Source organism: Gasterosteus aculeatus, chromosome 10 (genome assembly GCF_964276395.1).
Source record: "Gasterosteus aculeatus chromosome 10, fGasAcu3.hap1.1, whole genome shotgun sequence".
NCBI classification, from domain to species: Eukaryota; Metazoa; Chordata; class Actinopteri; order Perciformes; family Gasterosteidae; genus Gasterosteus; species Gasterosteus aculeatus.
The window spans coordinates 3,654,733-3,672,807 of record NC_135697.1 but is presented as its reverse complement, the minus strand read 5'-3'; the positions used below and the strand labels follow the sequence as shown (position 1 = coordinate 3,672,807).

The following is an 18,075-nucleotide window of genomic DNA, read 5'->3' as shown; positions in this document are numbered from 1 at the left end:
AACAATTATACATTGTTGTGTAGTATGTACTACGATTATAACCTCTCTCTCTCTCTCTCTATATATATATATATATATATATATATATATATATATATATATATATATATATATATATGCCTGAATATTTTACTGAATATTTATCCCAATAGGTGGCGGTAATGCACTGCTCAGAAATACGCCCACGTCTCTTCACGACACATAGTCTACATTTACGGCCTGGTTGTTTTCAGCCGCAAAGTAAAACGCGTGGAGTCGGAGGAAGGTTAAAGTGAATCCCACAAAAATACGGTAAATTCACATATTTTACGTCTCATGTTTGTTTTTCATCAGCCGGTAAATTGTCACGAGACGAAGTTGAGTTTGTTCCTCGTTTGAAGGAAACACCAGTCGGTAGAAAGCGTGACGTTAGCATGAGCTAGCTGTCATTGAAGGAGACTGGGAGCAACGTTAGCATCGTTTTACAACAACAACTGGTTGTATAGTAATGTATTTGAATAGTTATGAGCTAATATGTATATATATATATATATATATATATATATATATATATATATATATATTGATCGAAATATCAGATATACTGCTTTAAATTATGTGTAGTTTTTCTGTACGAAGACTATCCAACAAGTACCGTATTTAGCTCAATGCTAGTTTGCTAGCATGTTTAGCCGAGAGAGTAGAGATCTCTTGACAGTTACTAAGACTTACTTATACCATACTGCCCAAATATAGCTGATACTATCATTCTCTGCTGTATATTATATCATATTCAAATGTGAGTGTGGTTAGAATGTGCATACATAGCGTCATGCAAGCTACCACAGACAGACCTGCATCAGTCCCTCTTTAAAAATAATTCTTTGTCCCTTTTCAAACAAATTGCTGAAAATGTGTATTTCATGCCACAATGATCAGATCGGTTGCCATTGAATTATCTGTTTTGAAATGTTACAAAAACGAGTCGTAATGCTGGATGATAAAAATGTCCTTGTTGTTACTTTAAACAAGCAGCAAGTAGCTTCCTTTGCGAGATCATTTTACTAAAGTAAGCTGAAGCTCTATAACCTCTACTGTGTGTCTGAGGTACTGACCGGTCAAGTGTAGTCATGTTTTTAACCATGTCAATAAAAATGATAGGCAAAAGCCAGCTTCTCCATCACGTCCTGGTACTCATCCTTCTTTCCTTTCCTCTCCGTCTCCTCCCTCATCAGCAGTGATGCCGTTTTTGGACCTCCAGTCCCGGTTTGGTGTCAACCTTGACGGCTGGCTGCTGCTGCAGAGCGGACAGCAGCCCAACCGGAGAGCGGCTCGCTGCCACGCCTTCGAGAAGGAGTGGATCGAGTGCGCCCACGGCATCGGGCAGACCCGCGCCAAGAAGGAGTGCCAGCTGGAGTTTGAGGACTTCTACGAGTGCATGCACAGGCAGAAAACAGTACGTGTCTTTGTGGGGGGACACAGAGCACACAAGTCTTTAAAGAGAAAGGGTCATTGGCTGAGAATATGCAGAAGCTGTGATCATGTAGATGTGGTTGGTGTTTCATGGTGGAACTGAGCTGATTCTTTATTATTTGAGTTGAAACATCATATTTTTCAACATTTTTTTAAATGAACAGGGCCGGAGGGGTGCCCCCGAAATATTATGGTAGAGGAAACATTTTCCATCCGTTTTTCTGCAGATAAACTCCCTGTCAATTTGTTCACCAGCATATTAAATAAATATAACCTTCTCAATAAACTCTATAATGTATGAAGACGTCGTTTGCTCTTTATGGCTTAGAGATATTTTTTAGAAGTTGATGTCTGTTGATAGTGGATTAAATTACTTTTTATTATTATTATTATTATTATTATTAAGGCTTAAAGTTGGCTATGATGGAGAATCTGGACACTTTGAGTGACAGGTGGGTGCTCTGCCCACTTTTTAGAATCAGACTACGTAATAAGCAGCGAGATCCAGTCCTTTGCAGACAGCCACTGTCTGAAAGCTCTGGGTGACTTCAGAGCATCGATCCATGTTTTATACCACCGATGCTGTAAAGCAGAAATAAAGCTTTATGAAGGAGAGTTAAATGACTATAACTTGGTAGCAGAAGTATGTCCAGAAGGAAAAATCGCTCCCCTGTCGGACCCTGTAGATATTTTCTGAGGTAACCTGGGGTGAGTCTTTGCGTCAGCAGAAGGGAGACAGACAGACACTGTGAATGTGCTGCAGCAGCAGGAAGTTCCTCGCCTTCACCCGGACGCCTTGATTGTCCCGTCACCCACGTCTCGTTCCTTCACAAGGCGACGGAGGTGAAGTGCTGATTGAAGACGACGTCTGAGTCTGACAGGACTGACTCATCCACCGAGGGGGTGTTCACTTCTAAACGTCAGTCGCTAACTCGCTGTCCGCATCGTAGTGACATCAGAGATGGCAAACGAAGGACCACATCTGATGAAAGCTGACCTCTTTCATTTTTCTGCTTGCTCTGCCTATAACCTCTTTCTGTCTTCCTCCCTGCAGCACCAGAGGCTGCATGCCATCAGTCAGCAGCGTGACAAGATGGTGAAGGCGGGGACCTACACTCCGCCAGCCTGCCACGCGGGAAAGCCCGACGAGGCGCCATGAGGGGACACGGGACCGTCCTGCTCTTTGTTTATAGAAAGTCACACGTCCTTGTTTCCAAATAAATGTTATCATTAAAGATCCCTCTGTGTTTTCCTTCCCTGTTTGTCATTTCACTGCGCGCAGACATGCGTGAGGAGGCCAAGAATAAAAAAAGTACTTGGCATTTATTTAAGAACTATACTTACTAGTTTATAGGGAAATATTGTACTGATTACTCCAGACACTTGAAAGCCCTCCTCATTAGTTACTTTAAAAATAAAGAGATAGTGAATAATATATTACAATATAAAGAGTAAAACGCATTTAGAGTTGATCATTGAAATCAAGTTTCCTGATATTATCATGCTTTTATTCAAACAGGTTCAATACAGTATTACAGTGCAGAGAATATCAGATAATCTGAATACTTCATCACTACAAAAACAATATTAACATGTACAACTTTTACATAAAGTAGTGGAGAGAAAACAGTTGTTTCAGCCGTGTGTTTGGTTTATATATTTCTAGTTTTTGAATCGGTACACTGTTCTTTCATTATTGTCTTTATCCAAAGTGTTTTATGTATTTACTGTCAGACCTTTTGATAAAGACTTCAAACAAGGTGAAGCTGTCAGCCTGTGAGTCACGTGACGCCTCCCAGCCAGTGAATGAATGACGTCGTCGCTGTACTCGTCTTAAATGTGTTCAGCTGCCAACGGTTCATTTTCTCAACCCTCTGACCTGATTTGAGTAAATCCTTTTATTGATCGAGTGCGTTTGCACGTCTCCGACGGGAGCGTGATGTGAGTGGATGCTGTTGGACACCGTCCATTGGATTAGCAGCGTTGACCTGTGACCTCTGGCTGATGGGGTTGGCGAGGCTCTAACCGGCTCCACAAGATGGAGCCAAGAGCTCAGAGAGGAACGCAGAGAGCTCTGCTTTTACAACTTAAACGCAGCAGATTTTTCATTTTCTTCGCCTGTTTTTTTTAAAACTGAGAATAGAAGGCAATGGAATGTGTATTTATTTATTTATTATTAAACAAAACCAAATGATTATTGTCCGCAAGAGTGATATTACTGTCACGTGACCATGGTGGATGGATAATTTAAAGAAAATACAAAAGGATCTGTTTGATAGATTAAATGTGTAGTTTTATGATGTTGAATACTCTGAGAGGTAAAGAGCCTTGGCAGTGATGATAGTTGCCACTAAATTGTCAAAACAATTTGCTTTAAATCATTAAAATTAGACAGAGCCTAAAACAGTTCATGGTTACAGAAGAAAATTATAAATATGTTTGAGTATTTATTCGATATGTTTTCCTTCTATTTTTTAGTCAAGAAAGGGCTTTTTACTTTTCAGATTCCACAGGTGGAACCATAAGGTCAACATGTCTGAAGTATCCCCACAGCGGTACGATTAGTTTGATATCACATCCTAAAAGCTGATCTATGTCCCTTGACTGCCTGTTTGTCCGCTGACTCACAGAGACGTTTCATCTGGAGGCTGTCGTCCTCACGTTACAGATAACCATCACAGCGCGTTATCACAAGGTTTCAATTGTGCAAATATAATTACTGTAAATGACTGTTGGATCTCCGGACCAGCGTCTGGACCGGCTCGTTGGTGGGCGGGCGGCTGGTCACCGGCCTGGGTAACTACGAGGTGGCCGTGTAGGGAGGGAGGACTAAAAGATGACATCTGTACAGAAAAGCAATTCAATTAAACTACGGACATCTTATTTCACCTGTAGGTTATTCATCTGTTCTAATGTGAATTAGGAGGAGGATTTTTGTGATACTGATTTTGTGATTCAAAGACAGAGCAGTTTCTGTAGAGTCAAATCCAAATTCCCAAAGTGCAAGTTGACATCAGAGACCACACAATATTCAGAAAGCTAATATTTACATCCGACAACTGGAACTTGTGAGTTGTGGTCACTGTTCCTAAAGAAACTAAATGAAGTGATGATCACACGAGTTCTAATGTGACTTCTAATAATGGATGGGCTTTCAGCTCTGACTGATGGTTCCTGTTAGAAGCAGATACCGTTGAACCTCCTGTGATATCTGTCCATCAGTACCAGGACCGGTTCTACACGGCGCAATAAGAATAAGGATGATAGGATCGTGGTAATAGCTTAATTACAAATAGTAAACACAATAAGAATCTATTAAAGACAGAATAGTGAAATCCCATCCATCTGTTTTTGTTGACAGCATGTGTGTATGTGTGGGGGGGGGGGGGGGGGGGGGGGGGGGGTGAAGGTGTGTCAGAGTCAGGTGATGTGAATAGAACTTTGTTGTGTTTCCACCTGCAGAGACCGGACCCTCCCACCACAGCGGACAGCTGTCACTCCAAAAGTCACACATCTGTACTGTGCCAATCAGGAATGATTACAACAGCTGTCATCAACTTTCCTCCCCCTTGTTGAGCTGATCCCTCTCCTCCTCCACGAGTTTGGAAGGGAGGAGAGGCAGGGTGTGTGTGTGTGTGTGTGTGTGTGTATGTGTGTGTGTGAGAGGGGGGGGATTAGTCGTATCCCATGTGATGTAAAGCGACGTTTATTCAGTGTAATCGTGAAATATACGGGAATGAGTTGCCGCTGCACAAATGCCAAGTGACCCCCCCCTTTCCTCCCTGAAATGAGAGAAAGTGTGTGTGTGTGTGTGTGTGTGTGTGTGTGTGTGTGTGTGTGTGTGTGTGCAGCTGAGCCCCGGATGACGCCTGAGTACGACCCAAAATTTAAATAATTTCCGGGACACTTCACACACTGAATAGTGGGGAGAGCTCGTGGGGGTCGTTGGGAGCGGAGGGAGCGAGAGAAGGGAGGAAGGGAGGGAGCGAGGGAGCGAGAGAAGGGACGGCGGGGGAAAGGAGGAGGAATCGGACAGCCATTATTCCGTTCAGGATTACGTTGCTTGGCTGTTCTCCCCAGCGCCACAGCCCCCCCCCCCCCTCTCCCTCCCCGTGTCGGCTCGGTTCTGGAGGAAGAAAAACCCCGGTCGGTGGAAGCGGAACTATCCCAACCTTCCACCCAGCAGCAGAGGGAGCAGCGGCCGCAGCGCACCCGGCCTCCCTCGCTCTGTGATCGGATCCCCGGACCCGCTGCTGCCCGGTGACGGTAAGCGGCTCCGGAGCTCACACACACACACACACACACACACACACACACACACACACACACACACACACACACACACACACACACACACACACACACACACACACACACACACACCATCGTTTCCACGCCGCGCGTGTTAACGCCAACATGTCGGTGACGGCGTCTGAGATCGTTATCGATAACGCGTTGATCAATCACGCGTTGATTGGCATCCACCACATGTCACGGGGCGGGTGGGTTTCGCCCATGATGAGCACCGCCCGGAGCTCCGCGCCGGCTCGTGATTCGTGATCCCCGCCAATGAGCCGCGGCTCGGCCCTGCTGCAGATGGATGCGCGTGGTTTTTAGTGGTGTTTGTGCCACCGAGGCAGCCATCGGTGCGCGGAGGGTCTGTCGGACAAAGAGCCCCCTGCCCGCGCGCACGTTTCGGGTCTCCACGTCTGAAGTCCATTCATGCAGACGCGCACGCGGCCTCCACCCTCAGAGAGAGAAACACCAGCTGCAGCTTTTATTCGTGCGCTCAAACACACGTTGGAGAGAGGCTGCATGTATTGACCCGTGCGACCCCCATAGGACCTCCATCAGCACACCTCCACCCTCCACCTGCTGTGTGCATCCCAATGGGCTCCACCACTGCAGGCAGGGCGTCTGTCTGTCTGGAAAACCTCACGGTATTATGAGAGAGAGAGAGGGGGGGAGAGAGAGCCTCCCGTCGCTTTGTAGCAGATGGTCACACGTGCACCTCCCTCCATCCTTATGGTGGACCTCCAACATGCAGGCTTCTCCTCAGTCCAATCTGTAGGACACAAAACAACCAGTGCTGTAGTGGTAAAATTAGAGGTGGGTAAACTCTGAATTTTGTGATCATACAGACCTCGACGCGATGCGAAGCAACGCAACACAAAGCATCGCGACTCTGTCCTGGCTATATTGCATTATGTTATCAGTAAAAGTCATATACAATCAATGACAATGAATAAATGTGTTAGTAGTTTGTAGTTCATTAAATCTATGAAAACAGTAAAGAAAAGTATGTCAACACTACAAGACAATTGCAGATTAAGAACTATCTACATACGGAGTCTCCTTTTTACAGTAGTGCCCAGAGGGCCTCCTTGTCCTCCACGTCAGGTCCTGCCTTGCACAGAGGAGCCATGAACCCCAGAACACGCGTTCTTGTCTTTAACCCTGCACGACCAGCGAACACAGAGTGCGCGACTACTACCCCCCCGTCGGTCGTTCCGCCCGCGACGACTACCCCCCCCCCCCCCGTCGGACCTTCTCGACCGGTCCGCGAAATATTGTCTGACACGAAACCGGTCCGTGAGGTAAGAAAGGTTGGGGACCTCCTGGATCCTGATTGGTTGCTGCTGCAGCCGCAAGGCGCTGATTGGATGGTCACAGACCGTAATACAGCGCAGATGAACATGATTCAGACTACGGCGTTTATATGTTCAACAATAGGAAACGTAGTCTTAGCTGTTTTAAAATTACACCAAGTTTATTTCGGATTATTCCAACGGAAGAATACAAGGCGCAGGGAACTTTGAGGTGCGTAAACGCCACTTAGAGGTGCGTGAACGCTATTTCCCAAATTCCAGAGGTGCGTAAACGGCGTTTACGTGCGTTTACCCTCCACTACAGCGCTGAAAACAACCTACTCAGTTCTATTTTTTCTTCCATTTCTATTTCTTCCTCTGCAGGACTGGGAACCCCCCCCCCATTTACCCCCCCCTCCTCCTTTTAGTTAGTGACCAGCGTAGTTACAGCGACTTGGTATCTCCGTTATTGATCATCTCATCGATCAAGTGGCAGAAAGTACTGAAAAATATCTCAACTTTCAGAAGCTCGGTGTGATCTCTTCAAATATTTTAATGTTAAATCCGCTTAAAAGTTTAATATTAAAACATGTTTAATTTACAATGGAATGTATTTAAACAGACAAATGAAGCGATAGGACTTGGAGCAATAATGGTGGTTTGGAGTCCAAGGAGACATCTCCAATTCCTTTGTTTTGTCCGTTCAACAGCCCAAAATCCCAACGTGAGTCGATAAAGGGGAGACTTCTTCTCCTCTCAGGGTTCATGGTGTCGTTGGGCATTTGGACGGTGCTGACCGTGATGCCGCCGTACAAACAGATCAGTGTGTGTAAGAAGCCTGTGAGTCCATGCTGCTCTCCCTTCTCCTTTATCCTCTCCTCCTCTAGTCTCACCCTTCTCACCCTCTCGCTTTAATCAGCTCTCGCTCTGTCCAGTGCTGCTGTAGTAAGCTACGGCATTATACAGTCTGTGCATGTGTATGAATGTGTGTGTGTGTGTTGTGGAGATCTGTCTGTCCCTTCATTTGTCCAGTTGTTACTCATCATGCCTGCGTTATTCATCTTCACCCATACGGTCTTAAACACCAATGTACCAATGCACCAAAGTGTGCTTTCAACAAGACATTTATAAGAAGCTGTGATGGTTTACTGCCCATATCAAGTTTGCTGACATTTGCACCACGCTGGAGCTCGAGATGCTCAGTGTGTAGATCAGGTATGTTTCTCATCGGGAGGCTCCGTCTTAAGGAGTTTGTCCATCTGTTGACCACAGACGTCCGGTGTGACACAGAGACGCTACGACCACTGCTCAAATGTCTCTCTCTGACACTTAATTTCTTCCCCTTTTCTCTCCTTTTTAATCTATTGCTTCACTTCAACATCTCTGTCTCTTCCTCTGCTTCATGTCACTTTCCTCTTTGTCAGACTCACACACGCACATACAAACACACGTAGTCTCCTCCGGCTAAGCGGTGACACACCGTGTATCCAGAGTGGATGTGTGTGTGTTTTGGTGCACACTTGATTTTGTGCATTGATGTGCATCTAAGTAAGTGATTTGGTATATTAATCATTCAAGTCTTTTATCAAACAGAAATGTCAATTAATCGCTGGCTTCACATTCTCACATGTTGACGCTTTGTTACTCCTCTACACCTTCAATCATTGCAAATTTAAAGGCGTCGCTTTGGCAAATTTAATGAATATTTTTCACAATTGCGACAGTGTATCTTGAAATACATTAAATAGGCTCTGAACATGAGATAACTGCCCCGGTCAGTATAAAAGAAAACTCCTGGTTAACTTGCAGTGAGCATTTATTTCAGTGCTTTTCTGTCATTTTAACATATAACAAATCTCTAATGTCACCTTAGAGTCGTGGAACCTTACTGGTCACAATAGTAATCAACTTGAAACTGAGACTTGTGATAATTTGACACTTTATGCTTTAGTATCTTTATAAGCGGTTGCATGTTTGTTTACGTGCTGTGAGTAAAGATGCTTGGCGAGCTTCTTATTAGCCAGGAAGTGATCTCACACTCGCAGTGCTCCTCTGGCGTTCATGCTGTCACTTTCTTCTTCTTCTTCTTCTTCTTCTTCTTCTTCTTCTTCTTCTTCTTCTTCTTCTTCTTCTTCAAAGATCTCCTTTTCTCCTCACACAGCACTAATGACACAGTGTGGCTTCAAACCCTCCATTCTGGCTCTATTTATAAAACGGCTAGTTGCCGTGGCACTGACTCACTGTCAGCAAGCGGCATTGAAACTGACTTCGCACACACACACACACACACACACACACACACACACACACACACGTAAAAACCCTAATACGAGTACATAGACAAACACAGACACCAAAGGATCACAGAGTTGTGGGAAGGCCTTAACCTCTTTGCAGCCAGCGTTGCTGTGGAGACGGGGATTCAGGAAGCGGGGCTTTGCCAGCGGTCTAGCTGGGGGCCAGCTGCAGGAGGAGGAGGATGTTTTTGGCAACACTAGCCCTGATGGAAAACCCAGCCGCTGTGTCGGACTCATGCATCGTGTATAGAAACATTCCCACCCTGTGACGCCGCTTGGGTCGCTCCACAATTTAATCTGCTGCAGCCCTGGTGGGGGGAGGGGGGGGGGGCTGCTCTTTGGCAGCCAGCAGAACTTAGTAACCCTGTGAAGTGCTCACACTTTAAACTGGTTGTTGAGTTTCTCAGGAACCAGAGGGACTGTTCTTCTGTCAGTGGGTTGGGGTAGGGTAGAGTTGAGTTAGGTTGGGTTAAGGTTGGGGTAGGGTTGGGTAGGGTTAGGTTGGGGTAGAGTGGGGTTGGGTTAGGGTTGGGTTGGGGTAGAGTGGGGTTGGGTTAGGGTTGGGTTGCGTTAGGTTGGGTTAGGGTTGGGTTGGGTTGCGTTAGGGTTGGGTTGGGTTAGGTTGGGGTAGAGTGGGGTTGGGTTAGGGTTGGGTTGCGTTAGGTTGGGTTAGGGTTGGGTTAGGGTTGGGTTGCGTTAGGGTTGGGTTGGGTTAGGGTTGGGTTGCGTTAGGGTTGGGTTAGGGTTGGGTTGGGTTAGGGTTGGGTTGGGTTGGGTTGGGTTGGGTAGGGTAGGGTAGGGTAGAGTTGAGTTAGGTTGGGTTAAGGTTGTGGTAGGTTGGGGTAGGGTTGGGTAGGGTTGGGTAGGGTTAGGTTGGGGTAGAGTGGGGTTGGGTTAGGGTTGGGTTGGGGTAGAGTGGGGTTGGGTTAGGGTTGGGTTGCGTTAGGTTGGGTTAGGGTTGGGTTAGGGTTGGGTTGGGTTGCGTTAGGGTTGGGTTGGGTTAGGTTGGGGTAGAGTGGGGTTGGGTTAGGGTTGGGTTGGGTTAGGGTTGGGTGGGTTGTGTTAGGGTTGGGTTAGGGTTGGGTTGCATTAGGGTTGGGTTGGGTTAGGGTTGGGTTGGGTTAGGGTTGGGTTGGGTAGCGTTAGGGTTGGGTTAGGGTTGGGTTGCGTTAGGGTTGGGTTGGGTTGGGTAGGGTTAGGTTTGGGGTTGTTAGACCCGGACCACTGGTGGATTTACTTCCATTTCAAAAGTTTACATCCATTTTACAGAAACAAATATTGTTTGCTTAGGGCTGTTTTCACTTTAAAGTAACGATTAGAAGCACATTTGATTTCTTTTTGATTGTGACTTAACTTATAATGAAGTATTTCAAATGTTTAATCAGTGTCACTGGTTACACAACATACAATCAGTTCTGACAATGTGCTGTAGATTAAACTCTCCATGAGTACTTGAAGTAGTTCAGATGAACTTCACCTAACATGATGTACAGTATAGTCATATAGATCTTTAACTTAACTGTAGGTATATTTTGTATTTCTGTAAACTACTTAAAATTTCTCCTGGTATTGTCTTTAGCAAAGAAATTAGCACACCACTGAATACACAGTGAAGATGGATATATAGGAATATTCAGGATGAGCTGGTTGTCAAACTCATTACTCCAGAAGTCCACAGCGACGCTCACCAACCCGAGACTCCCTGTGGAGCAGTGATGGCCAATTCATTCTCTCAGGACAGGTATTGATTTTGTGATGGACAGATCAGAGCATCAGGTCCCTAGAGTGCCACACGCGCACGCACGCACACACACACACACACACACACACACACACACAGACCAAAATGCATTCACTAGCCTTTACACTGGCAAAAAGCAAATTCTAAACTCAACCGTGAAACCAAGTCTGAACCCTCAAACAGACCTTTGTGTCCAAGTGAGGACCATCCAAGAGATCCGTACAAAGCTCAAAAGCTTTGGCTAGAAGATGACTGTTCAAGTATACAAACACACACACACACATAAACTGTCTTGTGTTTGTATTTATTGTATTTGCTGTAACAGACAAGAGAGAAGCAGAAGAAGAGGACGGAGACTGAAAGGGAGAAAAAGAAACGCACATCCTTCCTCCCAGCTTATTGACTTTAGAAATACTAGAAGAGCTTTGAAATGTCCTCTCTCTGGTCTTTGCTCCTTGTCTTTCGCTGCTGTCGTGTGCTCGCTTCCCTTCACAGTAGTTCACTATTAGTCTGCAGACTCATGGTCAACGCTCGTCTGGACGTGATGACGGATGTTGTTTCTCTCTTTCATCATTCATGATCACACTGCACCCCAGCAAATTAATGATACAACTATTCCTCCCTCCCCCCTTCTTCTGACCTCCTTTCCTTCCCCCTCCCCCCGCTGCTCTCCGTCCCCCTCTGTCTCTCATTCCGTTACGTCCCTCGCAGCCCCGCAGACGAGATGGAGTCCTCGGACGACGATACTCTGAGCGAGCGCTCCTGCGTCAGCGAGCCGTCCTTCCGTAGCGAGCGCTCGGCGGGGTCGCTGTCCCCGTGTCCGCCAGGTCCCGCGGGGCCCCCGGGAGACACGCTGCCGTGGAACCTGTCCAAACATGAGCGCAGGAAGAGGAAGAGCCAGGACTCTGTACTGGACCCGGCAGAGAGGGCGGTGGTTCGCGTTGCAGGTAAGGGCAAGCCGCCAGAGCACTTCCCCGTGCCTTTGAGCAAGGGGCCGAGGCCCAAAGCTGTCGAGTGAGGCTGCGGTCAGGGTGTGCGGTGGAAAACCGACTATGAACCCCTGACTCGAGCGCTTATATGGGCCGAAAAGTACAAAAACTGACACTGCTCTTTCCACCATTACACATGTTGTATTAAGTTTCCACTTCATCCCCTTTGAATCTCACATCACAGCACAAGGCTGTAAATATCAGAAAGATGGGAGGAGAATCTGTTGGTGGTGTCTTATTTTCATACTGCTACTATGACGACTGCCCCCTTCCCCTCTTCCTCGCCGTAGCAGAAGATGGAGGAGAAATGTAGGTTGCTCAGCTCTCTGGAGGAGCCAGGGTTCTCCTGCTCGTGTAACAACACTAGCAGCCTGATTCTCCTCTGTCAGCGATTAGGAAGCTTCCAGCTCAATAATGGAAGCAAATGATGTAAAAGTTGGAGTAGTTTTTATCCACTCACTGCATCTCCTGATTGCGATGATTATTTGCAGTTTGAGGCTTTTATCATATAAATGTGTGGTAGTGGATGGAGGCCAGCATTTAGCTAACCCTCAGCAGCCTACGATTGATGGAGGAGTATAATAAACTCCATCATTATATTATGTAATTCATCCGGATTTCATCCAAAGGGTCTCACGATTAGAATGGTCTCAACCATGAGGGTAAAACTGCTGCGTTTAGACACACAGTTAAATGCATATATATACTTTACATTTGAATTGAACCTATTTGAATTTCATTTTGTTATTAGTTTTATGGTTTCATGATTTTATAGTTTTACTATAGAGAGCAGAGCAAACTAAAAAGGACCTGAAAAGCTCAAAAGCAACCAAAGGCAATCACCCCAAATATCATATAATTACCCATAAATTGAAGTCAGTCACTCACTGCTGCAGCTTCTATCATGATTTCTTACTGATAGTTACAACAGTCTAATTTTAAAAAAAGGCAGCTGAAATAAAGGATCACTTCCATGCGCTATTTGTAATGATAAAAACACCCTCAAGTTATTCTTCTTACACCATCACGTGACGGCTCTTTGTTGTTTACACATGAAAGACTAATTACGAGCAGATCTGAGAGCGCACTTGTGGAATCAGTTATCACACTGGTTTAAGAGGGTTGGCATCTTCGCTTTTATGTCCTGTGGTCTTCTTTCTTCATCGCGTTGGTCCTTCTCAGCAGACCAGATGAAGAAACAACATATACAAATCGTCTCATACTCAGGATTTGTGAATATGATACTGAGTGTCTTACTAAAAATAGATATGAAAACTAGATCTGAAGCTAAAAATGAGATGTGGGCCACTAATCATCCACCAACCCGCACTCCTGCCACCTCACTGTAGACTAAGCATCCGGCAGTCTTGTAAACTGATTTATTTTAAGTCCTTTGCGTTAAGCATGAACATACAAAACAAAGTTGAAGTCTTTGATTTTGCAAGTGACTTTTGGTGTTATTTATTTTGATATACTGGATGTCCTGCATCCGTAAAGGTTACCAGATTCAATCATGATGAACATATTGTTAGCTGTTGGCCTCAGAGCCCGGCTAAACGGAGACAGCGTTGCCATTTTCCTTTTTGACAAGTTTGTCCAACCTGGCAACAGTAACAAAGGTTTGGTCAATTAACATCAATACTATCTTTTCTCCATTTGCACAGATTCCAACGTGTACAAACGATCAGTTGTGGTCACACCAAAGGTTACATGACGAGCGAGTCCCTGCTAGCTGCTTTTGGCTAAGCTAGCTGTTTGGCCTGGTCCCAGTCCTCATGCTAAGCTAAGAAACCAGCTGCTGGCTCCAGCATCGTATTCACAAAGTGTGCTTTTAAAACGAGTGTGAGAAATATGCTCTTAGATCGGCCCAGAAACACGAGGCTGCTAGAGTACATGCAAAGTCCCTTTAGAATGTAAATTCACTGAATGAATGAATGAATGAATGAAAGAATCCTCTTCACCTGGTTTCGCACCAAACGATCAAAGCACATCAGCAGTCTTTCTGCAGCAGTGATGCTTCCATATTTCTCTGTGAGCTGCCATAGAGATTCGACTGGTACCAGCCGGTATCCCAGGCGTACCCACAGCTCGCCAAAGTCTATTGTGATGAAATTGCATTTTACATAATTCAGGCAGAGGCTGGAATGTGGGGAAAACTAATACATTAGGCTGCTTATTAAGCTGCACGGCTTAAAGTCCAGTTACAACATTTACAGTGCCGCAGTAGTAAACATGTGTCACAGGTAGTTTTGTTCTGCTTATCTATGATTTCATTCCAAAAAGTACTAAAGTAGGTGTACGAGGAAGGATAAGTTGCTTTCCTACCAGGCAGAACGAGGAGCTTTGTGAACAGATAAGTTCACTGGAGAGGATAAAGGCCGACGCTGCAGTCCTGACTGTTTATTCTCTCTGGACCGGCGCGGCCTGCCTGCTGAGCATGAATGTCAATGAAACCTCCAACAGCTGCCGGCCTCACTGTTGATGTACTGACTAGAATCAACTGTTAACTATTAAACCACCATTACTGGTAAGGTAAAAAAAACACAATTTACTAATATTTGAAAAGAAATGTCACAATGTCACAAATCAACCAAGCTAGTTTGTTCTCTTCTGCATTTATTCACAAGACACTCCAGGACACGTGTTTGTGTCCCAGGAGCCATGTAGCCTAAGATAATCAAGTATTTATTTTGTTTCACTGCAACGGGAATTTGAGAGAAAATAGCTTTACCCTCAAAACGTGATTGTGAATGAAGTTGTGTTGCGTCAGAACGTTCGCTGGATGCAGATCCACAAATGCAGGTTGTGCTCTGTTAAAAAGCCAAACGTATGTTATTACATTGTGTAACACAAATCCACTGACTTTTATCTTGATTAAATTGATTGTATAGCCTATGAGGTTAAAAACTTGAAGTTGGAAGTGTAGCATATGGAAGTTAATGTGGTGTTTTGTATTTATTTGCAAAATGATTAAATCGGTTGGTATTTTTTTGTAATTTTCACACACCTTTGCTAAACTGGTTTTTGTTTGTGGATCATGAAACACATTTGTCACCAGTTTTGAGACTAATTCCTCCACATGAGAAATAGATGAGTCATGAAGACGTCTGGTAATTGTTTTAGACTCAAATTATTTTATATTTCTGTACGTCCATATTTCCGTTGGTTTCATTTCAGCTTAAAGCAGTGGTAAAACGGAAAGATTTAGCCCAAAGGTTAAGATATTAAAAAGGCTGAGAGGATATTAAACCAGAACTAAAGTCACAGGGACACATGAGCGAGTGTGAGAACCGTCTCTGTCTGTGCAGCAGTGATGATTTATCCACGTGAGCATCAGGACCCCGGACGCCTGTGCCTGCATGTAACTTAGCCGTCCACCGCCCGCCTGCTGCTACTGCTTCCACATTCCCTTCCCGGCAGGCGCCTGAGAGGAAGCCTCAGCTTGAATCCCAGCATGTTCCCCCTGTTGCCTTGGCAACGTGGTCTCCTCTGTTCCCATGGTTATAAAAGGCAAGAAGAAGCAATGGCGACTGGGGTTACGGAGACTGACACTGAATATAAAGGGAGGGCAAAACAAATAGAGAGAGAGAGTCTCCGAATTTTAATTTGAAGGGGGAGAAATGAGAAGGGAGTTTGTTAAAGAAAAGAGAGAGAGAGAAGAGTGAATGATTGTGCAAAAAATGTAATGAATAGCGAAAAGGAATGTAGTTGAAGAAAGAGAGGAGGGGGGGGGGGGTAATAGAGAGATCGAGGGAGTGGATTAAAAAGAGGGAAAGGTTAAAAGAAATGATGATTTTTAACCGACGCCGAGGGGTAAATGAGGTCATCCACAAAAAGTCACTTAAGAAAGATCAAGACTGGAAAAGAGAAATGAGGGATGGTGAGGGCATTCGAATGAAAGGAAGGACGAGGAAAAGAGAACAAGAGACCTTAAATGAAAGGAGAAAGGAAAAAAGTGAGAACTTGAGGGGAAATAAAGAAGAGCGAGAAGAATACAAATGGGGGATGTTGTTCAAGTCAGTTATGCAACACAGAGCAAAGCATTTAATGCTTTTAATGCCTACAAACAAGTGATATGCCTTTGACGCACGCTGGTTTATTGTTACACTGCCTTAAAGTTAAGGCACGAGATGTGCTCTCAATCCTAAGATCTGCTCCTTTTAAACACGCAGCTGTAAAGTGGCAACTTGTTGCAACTTGTTTTCACGTTAAAGCAACATTAATGAAAATGTAAAACAAAAGTTGATTTTTAAAAATACTGATCCGCAGTTTATGCCAATAACGCTCTCCTGTTGGACAATTGATGTAGTTCTCATACTGAAAATACTGCTTTCTTAGGAAACACATCTATACTACTTATTAGCTTGGCAGAAGTCACATTATCTGTATTCTTGGAACAACAGGGAGTTTCCGACATGCTTTATTTGGGTTGTAACGCTGAGGTCAGTGGAGCTCTGCTGCTGAGGCGTTGGTCGTGCTGATGTCTTCAGGACTGTTTGTTCTTTTAGCTCTCGAAGCTCATTTACTGTGCAGCTGGACTCTGCAGGACTCCACCGACACACAATCAGTTGCAGGCGTGTGTGGTCACAGACTGGAGGACACACACTGCAGAAAGATAACAGCGTGAGTGACCGAACCAGGCGAGAGGTGACTGACACGCTCAGCATTCTTTATCTACAATCACAGCACATTTTCATTATTTTGTTAAGCATTACACATGTGGTGTGATTGAAAAAGGAAAAGACAACTCAGGAATGGAAGAACATAAAGAAAAGGAGAAGTTATTAGTCACTCACAATTTGCTGTAATTTCCATCTTCCACCACTAGACGGGGATATAAAGGCGCCCGTGTGCTCTGTGTGTTGAGCTACTCCGTTTCTCATCAGTTAACTGCTGAAAGATGAAATCAGCTTCCACTGTAATCCTGTTGGGTATAATATGTTTTCTGACGTTCGGCAGATAAAATGGCACCGGGACCTAGAGACCAGGGTGGCAATGACCTCTCCTCTTTGTTTGGAATGTCAGTGTGTGTGTGTGTGTGTGTGTGTGTGTCAGTGTTGTAGATGGACACAGAGTCCACCCTCTCCGGCCTGTTTTCTCTCTTTATGAATATTTCAGAACCCCGTACGTGCGTTGTGATTGGACAGTGTACACGTGTGTGTGTGTCAGACTGGGATTCTTCTGAGGTGTCTGTACTTCCAGTGGGGTCCAGCTGATGGGACTCCAGTAAAGAAGAGGAGACACAAAGAATAAAAAACAGAGAGGAAATGAATACCTGCTTGTAGTTGTGACTTAATTAATCGTAAACACATTAGACTGGAAGCATCTTAGATGTTTTTTTTTACGATTATAAATAGAAACCACATTTCCCATATTTCTTTCCCGTAGAAACAGAAGACTCTCTGAAAGATTTTTATTTTCGTTTAAAAGAAACTTTATAGCCCTCATAAAAAGTAGCTATGGCAGAGCAATAGATTGTACAGTTAGTAATTATATGCAGATGCCACATTTGCCCCGCTGATCTCTGTTTGTACTATAAGACCAGAAGCTGCGTGTGCTTGACTTCACTTTAAGTCATCTCCATGTGTCTGTATGGGATAAATGGCAGAATCTGTACATATCAGTGAGTCTGATTTATGACCTGAGGATGATCGCATGCTGAGATTACCCACTGACGGCTGTGTTTCACCCAGCAGCACGGCGCTCACATGACTTTAATTCAGTTTTAGCAAACTGAACCATTGTCTATCTGTGTTCCTGGAATGGTTTTGGCTCTTCTTCTTTTGACCAGCTGTGGGTTTACTGGCCCGCTAACAAGGATTGCTCTTGGATTCAGATTTTGCTTCCGTAGTTCTTTGTAATATTTATACAGTTAGCCTTTAGATGGCCTTGACCTCCATTCATTCAGCTCCACAACTAAAACTTCCTCACACAGAAACAATGTTCCAAGTTTTGAAAGACCTCTGTTCATATTCTGACTATATAAGAAATGCATTGGTCTGCTGTTA

At 44.7% G+C, this 18,075-nt stretch overlaps 2 protein-coding genes across 3 annotated transcripts in view; both read left to right on the top strand.

Moving 5' to 3' along the window:
• Positions 1–156: 156 nt before the first annotated feature.
• ndufs5 (NADH:ubiquinone oxidoreductase subunit S5) lies at positions 157–2,691 on the top strand. Of its 2 annotated transcripts, none has more exons than XM_040189415.2 (3): positions 157–291; positions 1,215–1,435; positions 2,507–2,691. In XM_040189415.2, exons 2-3 carry the CDS (start codon positions 1,220–1,222, stop codon positions 2,609–2,611), a joined length of 321 nt encoding a protein of 106 aa, XP_040045349.1. In that variant the 5' UTR covers positions 157–291; positions 1,215–1,219; the 3' UTR covers positions 2,612–2,691. The 2 variants fall into 2 exon arrangements, with proteins under 2 accessions (XP_040045349.1, XP_040045350.1); XM_040189416.2 differs by having other exon boundaries at positions 166–291; positions 1,218–1,435.
• Positions 2,692–5,249: 2,558 nt separating this feature from the next.
• Positions 5,250–18,075, top strand: part of macf1a (microtubule actin crosslinking factor 1a) — a 156,067-nt gene continuing 143,241 nt past the window's right edge. Inside the window, 2 exon segments of the mRNA XM_078080751.1 lie at positions 5,250–5,718; positions 11,790–12,025. Coding sequence (XP_077936877.1) covers positions 11,803–12,025 — 223 coding nt within the window. The 5' untranslated portion in view covers positions 5,250–5,718; positions 11,790–11,802.

Coding starts and splice junctions, on each gene's coding strand:
- ndufs5 (XM_040189415.2), top strand. CDS start 1,220: ATGCCGTTTTTGGACCTCCAGTCCCGGTTTGGTGTCAACCTTGACGGC. Junction 1,436..2,506: donor GCATGCACAGGCAGAAAACA/GTACGTGTCTTT, acceptor TCCTCCCTGCAG/CACCAGAGGCTGCATGCCAT.